The sequence below is a fragment of the Choristoneura fumiferana genome, chromosome Z, assembly GCF_025370935.1.
Source record: "Choristoneura fumiferana chromosome Z, NRCan_CFum_1, whole genome shotgun sequence".
Lineage (NCBI taxonomy): Eukaryota > Metazoa > Arthropoda > Insecta > Lepidoptera > Tortricidae > Choristoneura > Choristoneura fumiferana.
In genome coordinates, this window is record NC_133472.1 from 43915901 (window position 1) to 43926319 (window position 10419).

The 10419-nt window shown below is 36.5% G+C and overlaps 1 protein-coding gene across 1 annotated transcript; it reads left to right on the forward strand.

The window, feature by feature from the left end:
* Window positions 1–394: 394 nt before the first annotated feature.
* On the forward strand, window positions 395–7916 carry LOC141437526 (uncharacterized). Its single transcript, XM_074100960.1, has 3 exons — window positions 395–490; window positions 1642–1703; window positions 7632–7916. The coding sequence occupies exons 1-3, from the start codon at window positions 473–475 to the stop codon at window positions 7894–7896; spliced, it is 345 nt and encodes a 114-aa protein (XP_073957061.1). The 5' UTR covers window positions 395–472; the 3' UTR covers window positions 7897–7916.
* The last annotated feature ends 2503 nt before the right edge of the window (window positions 7917–10419 follow it).

The window sequence follows — 10419 nt, forward strand, 5'->3', positions numbered from 1 at the left end:
CTAATTAATTTACAATGAAAATAAGTTTGAATCTAAATCTATTTCAGCACAATTACATTTCCACAAAATTCACTTTGGACGGTATTAATTTTGATACGAATTCAATATAGTTTATGTCGACGATTTTATACTGAATGACAATAAAGCAAATGGTAAGTTACTCTAGAGTTCTATTTACAGCCAGTATGTTTTTGACTCCACTTTTTTTTAAATCCCAACTAAGAGTTATATACAGCCAGTCTGTCATTTCCTGCACTTTTTTTTAATCCCAACCAAAACCATCGGACTCACGTTACTCGGCGTCGCGAATACAAACTGTAACGGCGTTCACGCACCCCTCTCGACCTCTCACTTGCAGCAGGGATCGTCATTACGCAAACAAATGTATATAAACAGCCTCATGCCGACCAAGAAGCATACCTAAATCTAAATTTTCACCGTCAACACGGAGTCAATCCAGCACCCAAGCAAGATGTACACAAAATTCGCTGTAAGTGAAACAAACATTTCATTTGCGTGAAAAAAAAATAAAGTAATTTCTTTTTTTTATAAAAAAGTTTAATGCGTCGTCATAATAGTTTAACATTGTTCAAAGTGCCAGTGATATTTTTCATATGATCGAAAGTGAATCCGTTATAATAAAACGCGAGTGTGTATCCGGGTTATCAATTAGAACGAGATTTTGAACTGTGATTTTAAAGTTGCGATTCTAAAATCAAACTTACTTATGTTTTTTTGCATAGCTTAATAAAATTGAATCAAGTGCTCTGCACGCGAATAACGTTTAAAAAATAAATCTGAACCTTTTGAGCTTAGTGCTAAGAGAACCTGACTACGAAGCTGTCAGTCCCGGGTTCGATAGCTGATCGGACAGATATTTGAATAAAAAATATGAGTGTAGTGTTTTCGAGTATTGAGTGCTTAATATGTATTTAAGTGTGTATCCATCTACTTAAGTATGTTTTTCCGTTGTCTAACTTCTAGTACCCATAACACAAGCTTTGCTTGCTTTGGGGCTAGCTCATTGGTCAAAGTCAAAGTCAGCTATACGCTGTCAAGTGTTGGAAGACGCTCATGTGCGTTAGCAATACCTGAAGAAGATTCCAGTTTGTTGAATACAATTCTAATCTAACCTAATTTTCTAATCATAATTATACTGTTTTATTATTTACTATTACTTTTACTAATAAAGAGTTAGTTTTTAAATTGTCAGATACGGACAAGTTTTCGGGCTTTAAAATTTTTGATGAATTACAGATATGCTAAACAGAATTATGCAAAATAAAATTTGACTTTGTCATTGTTATGCTAATATTCGAATGAACAACCATTCGGATAATTGCGAATTGTGCCAAATATTTAGGCAAGTTTAAAACTCGCCGTATATAAATTATGCGAAACTTGTTATACCTAATATGTTACAGATGTTAAAAATTATTCCTGTGACAGACTTGGCGCTAGCACCGTGCGGTCCGTTTGCCAACTTTAACAAGAATCACGCTTGTGATTGGTTGAATAACTAAATGAGCCAATCGCAAGCAAGACTGAAACGTCAAACGCACCTCACGATGCTAACGCCATCTAGCGATTTCGCTTGTCAAGCCCATTGAAGGACAAATACAGAAAGGGTCTATGTTTCAGCTCGTCTCCCTTGTTGTCGCCGCCGTCATGGCTACACCAACCCCTGATGGTCACCACCACCAGTAAGTAATATTTATACTCTATAAATTCAAAATTCAAAAATTCAAATCATTTATTCAGTAAATAGGCCGCAATGGGCACTTTTACACGTCATTTTTTAAACTACCAGCGCTTTCGGAAAGCCTATCATTGCCAAGAAGAATGCGCCGCAAGAAACTTGGCAGAAAGTCATAAAATAATTACAAATAAAATACTTAAAAACTACAGTATACAATTAAATAAAAAAAATTACAATAGTTATAGTCCTTAGGCTCTGTTTCCATCAGAGATCTGCGAGGATGTGTAACGAGAAATGTGTTTTTAATAAACAAATAGAAACGCTTCTTTACCTCGCCTCGCTACGCTCAGCTGTTTTATAGAGATGTGCTGTGCGAGGATGTGTAAGAAAAACGTTTCTATTGGTTCATGAAAAAAACATTCCTGGTGGAAACGCAGCCTTACTCGCGCCTTAGTCTGCAAATCATCGTTATCTCTAGGGAACTATGCAATTTTTCGGGATAAAAAGTACCTATTGATAAAATAATTAAATTAAATGGTTCTACTCAGGATTATAAGCCAGGAACGGTCCGACTGGTTTCGATATGTTAGAAAGATCATTTTTATAGGTGAGTGAGGACGTTCCTGGAATTTTCTCAATATATATCTCATGCGAGTTTAACTAATATTAATGAATAGTATTTCAAATTTAATCCACGTGCTACACCTACTGTGTGCCTAACTTCTTCTATGTCCGTTGAGCCGTTTTAGCGTGATATTAACAAACATCTAAAGAAAATACGCGATAAAAATCATCTGTGTCAATAATACAAGCCATATTACTTAAGTCACATTTACCTCTAACGAGCTGTTAAGTTATAAATGATACTCATAGTCTCAAAAACCACAAGACTTCAACCGACACGCACCGCACTTCAATTCGAGGAATCTTTTTTATGCTTAATACTTATTGGTTTGAAACGAATTCATTCTAATTTTCTCAAGACCACACAAACGCCAACACAAAATTGTTTCGTCGTTCAATTGCTAAGACTTACCAATTATACTTAATCCAAATCGAGCAAATTACGTCAGAAAAACAGGCCAACTACGTGTTGAGGCACGCGTCGTCATCATGCGACAAATATACATTACTCTACTAGCTTTTGCCCGCGGCTTCGCCCGCATGGAATTCGGTTATCGCTCGCTGTTCCCTCGAGAACTGTGCATTTTCCGTAATAAAAAGTAGCATATGTAATAAGTAATACGGTATTTAACTATTTTGTATATGTTTTATAAATTAAAACTACACAATGCCTGTTATCGAATAGAAAAATATTTTTAAGCTACCTTTCCAAATAACAAAGTTATAAAGGTTTGAAATTCAAGATTAGACAGAGAAAGACATACTGGCATGTGACGTCACACGCCAGTAGCGCCATACTTGCTGCATAGAGAAAAGCGTTTGTGAAAGAGACAGGTATATAGATTTTTCAAAAAATCACTATAAATCTAATTTTCAACCGATTTAAATTTTCTCTTCGCTCAACACTATCTGTATATCTATATTTGCATAATAATATTAAGATATGGCAAAATCAGGAGTTGTCAAATACCGTATTATTTTGACTATGGCCAGTCACTACGGCCAGTACTCATGCAGAAGTTTCGTAGAGACGCAGAATTTGAAAATGGCGGCACTAAACGTTCAGAGATTGTTTATGGATGTATTTAAATTAATGGTAGCTTGCACACACGCGCTTTGGCCATTATAGCGTTACAAATTCTTTCCACATAATATTTATCTTCCAACGTTTATTTTGCCGCAGTTAATATTGCAGTTATTACGCGTTGCTAAACTAATCCGTAAGCCGTACTGTATGCAATACTTGATTACTATATACTTAAGTTGAGTGGGTGTAATAAACAACTCGGTCGCTTTACGAGTACTTCGGATCTCTACATAGTTTAAAACACAGGTATTTATCCTCCTGAGTCGTAATTTTTTAACAAACTTAGTGCTTAAGACCTAGACGTGGTTGACCTGCTTTGTTATTTTGGATATTCTTTCAAAATTCTTAGAATTCTTTATACAATTAACAATTTGTACTTTATAAAGTACATTAGGCCGTAATTCTTAGTATTAATAAAATTGATCCTTTACAAAGTACGCGAGCATTTAGGAGGATAAAACGGTCACTTCCATCAAGATTTTCAGATCCAAAACAAAAAACTGGACTCGGCGTTTGATTTGGCTGGATATTATTTTGTATTTATAAGCACTTACATTTTTTTAAGTTTATAAATCTCCGCATTCACTTTCTATACTAGGAGGGTACAAAAAGTACAGTCGAGTTCATAAAGTAGTGAGCATAAATTTTATCAAAAATATATATGAACACGCACGACTCTATTGTTAACGGCGTAGAAGAATCAACTTTTTTACCGACACTAATCTGTCTGCGACATTTTTCAAACAATTGCAGATTATTGTAAGTAAACATGTTTTTTCTGTAATTTAATAGATGGTGTAATAATACATACCATCCTACGTAAGTTCAACCTACTAAACCGTGAAGAATCTTGTTGGAAGTAAGATTTTTTGGTAACGCCAGAGATAATTTTGGTAACGTAGGAGACGCCCAAAGTGTCGGTAAAATAGTTGATTGACGCTTCTAAACGTGTTCAGATATTTTTGATCAAATTCTTACTCAGAAATTTTGGAAATCGACTGTAAATACTGCCTTTTTTATCCCTAGTCAGTTTTGGACATTTCGGTTAGTGTACAGACTAAAGTTCTAATTTAATTTTAAAAATTTGTCCTTCACATAGTACATTCGGCAGTTATTCCTACAATTGATTTAATTTTGTACTTTATAAAGTACACGAGGACTCACGCGAATTTAAAAATGTTTTTTTTTCAATTACCTCGCCATTTCAGATATCACGGTCATAATAACTGCTTGTAAATATAAAAATTGTCGTTGTCGTCAATATAAAAATAAACATGACTTTTTTTGATAAATGAAAGTGAATTAAATTAAACCGGATCAGAGTCAGGGCATAATATGAAATGTGTGACATAACCTCCAAGGTCACCCGAGAAGTCGGTTAAAAAAATAATAGTTATGAGTTTCGTCACGAATCGATTTGTTAAATTATTACTGATTTCGTATTTATGTGTCACTAATGCAAACTGTCATTTTTACATATTATTTGTATTATTAATGCGAAAGTTTGTGTGTGTGTGTGTGTGTGTGTGTGTGTGTGTGTGTGTGTACACGTTTGTTATCCTTCACGCTAAAGCAACTGGATGAATTTGGATGAAATTTGGTATGTATGTAGGTAGCTGGAATTCTTGAATAACACATATAGACTACTTTTTACCCGGATATTTCCACGGATGGAAAACATCGAGACGACTATGGTGAAGGAAAGCATCATGAGGAAACCTGCACTGCATTGGTGCCTGTAAAGTTCCCAATCCTCACTGGGCCCGCGTGGGAATTACGGCCCAAGCCCTCTCATTTTGAGAGGAGGCCTGTTCCCAGCAGTGGGACATATACAGGCTGAGATGAATGATGAATTCCCACGGAATCGAAATAAAATCCCAGAATTCTATCCGCTAAGGAGTAGCCATTATGTGACATATATTTTTAGACATATGTTTTATATGCAACGTCAGTGAAATTCGCGACGTTGTTTTTGGGAATTCCTAATGGTTAAGGCGTGTGAAGCCGCGGTTAAAAGTTAGTAACTTAAAGCAGGAAGCACAGTTTGGTCACCAAACAGCTTTCTCTTTCCAACGCTAATGACAGAAAGAGACGGCTTGACGCGTGTAAACTTTACTCTCATTATAATTTTTATTAAGTAAAGCTTGGAAAACTTAATTACGATGATACTGAAAAACATATTTCCTTTCAAGGACATTAATGATTAGTTCAGAGAAACATGTATATAGGACAGATTTTATCTCAAAGCGCAATTCTGATTTATGATTAACTTGTCCTTCGTCCTCATCAGGTTCAATATTATAAACCTTGACTGCTTCGAGAAAATACTGTTAGAGAGTTAAGTAGATCAAATTGCAGCCCGCGGTGAAAATACTATAGATTTTATAGCAACATAAGTGAATTGACCTTGACTTTAGCGGGCAGCGTGGCGTAAAGGCTGACCAGGAATATAAAAACCTGATGCGAGGGCAGCCCTTCAACGTTTTATATTGCAACATTCTTTGCACTTAATATACGATACCGAACCAGTCATATTGACAATTGACAACGGCGTCTGTGATGCTATTTAAAGGAATACTTCAAGAATACTTTCTAATCCCTCAAACTTTTTTTATGACAAATACTTTTATACGTTGTGATTTATTTTCCTTCCAAGGCTCATAATCATCGGGATTTTAACGCACAAAAAAACAAAATAACACTTTTTCTGGTTTTTCTGTGCATCCACGTCTCAGTTTGTATTTTCGATATGTTTCACGGGATACCCGTAAAAGTAACAAATTTGGAGTTGAAATAAAAAAATACAAAAAGACTCCAAAAAACCAATCATATTATTTGACAAAGTTGCATATCGTACCATCACCTACATTAACCTGCCATAGCGGAACATGCAAAAATACTTGTCTCACGTTCTACCGGCCCTGGAAATATGTATCGGATATATGTACGCTTTGTCATGTCAGATAGTGCTATGAGTATGCTGGTGACTATAATCTCTGGCAGCCTTTAAAACTTGAACATTGGTTATTACATGAGGGCTATCGCGTATGAATTCACCGCTAGAGGCGCTAGTGTAGCGTGAGGTCTCCGAAATGTCAAATCTCAGTTTTTGGGTGAGCTACGCGGGCTTATTTAGAATTAGAATAATTTTGTGAATATTTTGCATTAACTGAAATTAATTATGGCAATTATGAGTTACGGGGCAATGAATGTCTGTGTTTGGAGACAGTTTTGTCTTTTGGAAACTTTTGTCCTCCCTTTTTTTCCAAAAAAAAAACGGGACTACGCAACACTGTGGTTGCTCGATATTTTTATGGTAAATTTGAAAGCACGCCCGTACAGATTTAAAACCTCACGCAACAGTGGCGCCATCTAGAAAGACAAAAAACGATAGTCCTCATTGTTTTTATGTTTCTTTTTCTAATGACGTCCCCTGCTCCGACTCTTTACGTGTAATCATACGAGAATATGTCTACTTTGTTTCTACGAACTCTGTTTGACGTAAACGATCTAGTATTCCATGCGTGCACGCATTTCCCTTTTAAGGAGAAAGTATGCAATTTAAAGTCCACTCACGAGACGGGCATACGCGTTCGCCGGTCCAATGTGACAATAAACTGTGCTTAATTAAAAAAAAACCGGTTTACACGAGAGTTTCTTTTTTAATTCATCAGGTGCTGGACTTTGTTCAGTACCTTAAACGCATATAAGCGTTCATTAGTAAAAATAAATCGCGCTCACTCTAGTTAAAGTTAAGTCTAGATAGTAATTAAGTAAGAAAAATACTTTTGTAAATACATTCTACCTTCCATTTTTACTTATTACCATTATTTTTACAACTACTTACCATTTTTCTTGAATATTATAATACTTAGATAAACTTCAATTCCATTTTAATTAATTTACATTGTGAAGATTATTTTTCAGCACATTTTACAGTCGAGTTCATAAAATCAAAAATATCTCGACACGACTCTATTGTTAACGACGTAGAAGCGTGTTTAGATATTTTTGATAAAATTTTTGCTCACAAGTTTATGAACTTGACTGTACCTTTTCACAAAATTAACTTAAGTACTCACTCTTTAGTAACTTTGATCCAAATTCAATATAGTCAATTATGTGGACGATTTTCCATTTCTAATGAATCACAATAAATCTTTTTAGACTGTCTAGATTTTGCAAAACGACCTATATCAATTCTATTTTCTTTTGTTACAGCAAACATGTAACCATCCACGTGCCATACAAAGTCCACACGATCCACCACCACCACGTCTCCAAAGTCCACGTGCCAGTGGTGAAGGAAGTGGTGAAAGAGGTGGTGAAGGAAGTGCCCGTGTACAAGGAAATCCACGTGCCCGTGGTGAAGCACGTGCCCTACCCTGTCGAGAAGAAGGTGGTCGTGGAGAAGATTGTGCCCGTGCACGTGCACGAAGAACACAAGGGATGGGAGAGCGAGTCGTTGTCTCACGGCTGGAATTGAACGGGCTGCATGTGTATTAGTAGATATAGGTAAGTTTTAGAAATCAGCCTGATAGGGCTATCCCTACGCACCTATGTGCGTCGACCATCACCATTATTAGCCGTAAGACGTCCACTGTTGGACATAGGCCTCCCCATAGACCTCCAGTTGCTTCGGTTGGCAGCGGCCTGCATCCACCGTGAACCCGCGGCTTTAACCAGGTCATCCGACCATCTCGTTGGTGGAAATGAAGCGCTTGCCGATAAGCGATCTCGATTCGAAAACTTTTCATCCCCAACGGCCATCTGTTCTCCGTGGTATAAGGCCCAATGCACAACTAGCTAATCCGCTTGGCTATGTCAATAACTCAAGTTCTTCTACTTAGGTATACCTTACTTTATTACAATCAAAGGAAAACTCAGAAATTCATTTCGGTGACATTCATTTTTTTTACTATCCATTTTCTATGTCCCACTGCAGTGCAAAGGGTTCTCCCTCGGACTTCCAACTTCCCCTGTCGGCAGCTATGTTTTGCCAGTCGTTTCTGAATGCGTCCAAGTTTAATCGACAAAATCTTCAATCAATCTTGTTTGAATTTGTAAACATAACAAATTCAAACAATTTATGATTATTCGCCTCGATATTATAAATAAATTGTAGAGGGAGCTTTAAGATTATTATTATAATAGTTTGTTTGTCCTCAGGTATATCAATAAGGAGGATATGATCGCAGAAGTGAACCAACGTACCTACAACTAAAACTATAATGAAATAGCAAAGCGAAATTCACTTTGATGCCATTAATCATCAATACGCTAACGTAATAATCCGACAGGGACTGTTAGGTTGTGTCGCGCGAGTCGCGACAAACTCTAGACTAAAAATATCGGATAAAGAAATTGTAGGACGATTATCCGATATTTTAATAAGTGATTCTTGATTTATTTGAGTCCCAAGGAAGCTTTCTGTATCAATAGTCATGAATTAAAGCTTAAATTCAACTAAATTAAAGCTATTTGCGATTTTTTTTGTAATCAAAAAGCTCAGCTGTTAAACCAAGCACATTAAAATTTTGACTGTTATTATTCGATTTAAAATGTCAATTCGATGGTTCGTCAAGCGAAATACTTGTTTGTTATTTCATTATATGTAAAATAGAGTTACCATTATACATAATGTCATTGTAAATTTGTCATAATTACTGTTTTATGTTAAGCACCAAAGAAATAAATGATGTTTTCTACAAAAGCAAGCGAATTTTTATTTAGGATACACAGAATACAGGTGTCGTTCAAATAATTCGGAACATTTGTCCGAACATTTACCTCCTTCCAATATTTCCTACTTCAAAGAGGTTTTGGTAATGCGATTGGGCACTTTTACTGACTGACAGTTTAAATTCCGGAAAGAGGTACGGCAAAGTGCAAAAATGGGTCAATCAAGTTTTTTGGTGACAAAAACAAGACAAAATAAAAACAAAAGTTTTTAGTGTAGCTTGTTTTTATTTTTATTCGACTGGATGGCAAACGAACAAGTGGATCTCTTGATGGTAAGAGATCACCACTGCCCATAAACATCTGCGACACCAGGGGTATTGCAGATGCGTTGCCAACCTAGAGGCCTAAGATGGGATACCTCAAGTGCCAGTAATTTCACCGGCTGTCTTACTCTTCACACCGAAACACAACAGTGCAAACACTGCTGCTTAACGGCAGGATTAGCGAGCAAGATGGTGGTAGCAATCCGGGCGGACCTTGCACAAGGTCCTACAACCTGCTTGTTGCCATGGTACCGTCTCCCGAGTCACTTATGAAAAGTATAATTTTATGGGGTAAAAATCCACTAAAAGTTAGGAGTTTTGTGACATTTCTCTACAGAATAATAACACTAAAAGTTGATTGACCCAAATGTAGGTATCTATACGAACCACTCAAAAATTATGTTACCACAGCCAACCTCCTAACGCCAAAGTAAAGTTATGTTACCACAGCCAACCTCCTAACGCCAAAGTAAAATTATGTTACCACAGCCAACCTCCTAATGCCAAAATAAAATTATGTTACCACAGCCAACCTCCTAACGCCAAAGTAAAATTATGTTACCACAGCCAACCTCCTAACGCCAAAGTAAAATTATGTTACCACAGCCAACCTCCTAACGCCAAAGTAAAATTATGTTACCACAGCCAACCTCCTAACGCCAAAGTAAAATTATGTTACCACAGCCAACCTCCTAACGCCAAAGTAAAATTTTTGTTTTATAAACATGAAACTTTATGTCACACTACTGAGAGAGTTTAATGTCAAATTACCGATAAGTGCTTTATAAAGGACTTTGGGCGTTAGGGGTAACGTCGCAATAAGAGTCTGTGGTACATATTTTCAAAGCGTTGGAAGGTATATACTTTTACATTCGACCGTACAACGACGAGCAAAGGGAGGAATGTTAGGTATATATAATTCCTACCACAATGTGCGAGCCGAGCCAGGAGGGCTAATACTACGAAATTCGAAAATCGAAGTTCGTATCGTACTGTCCCTCTCA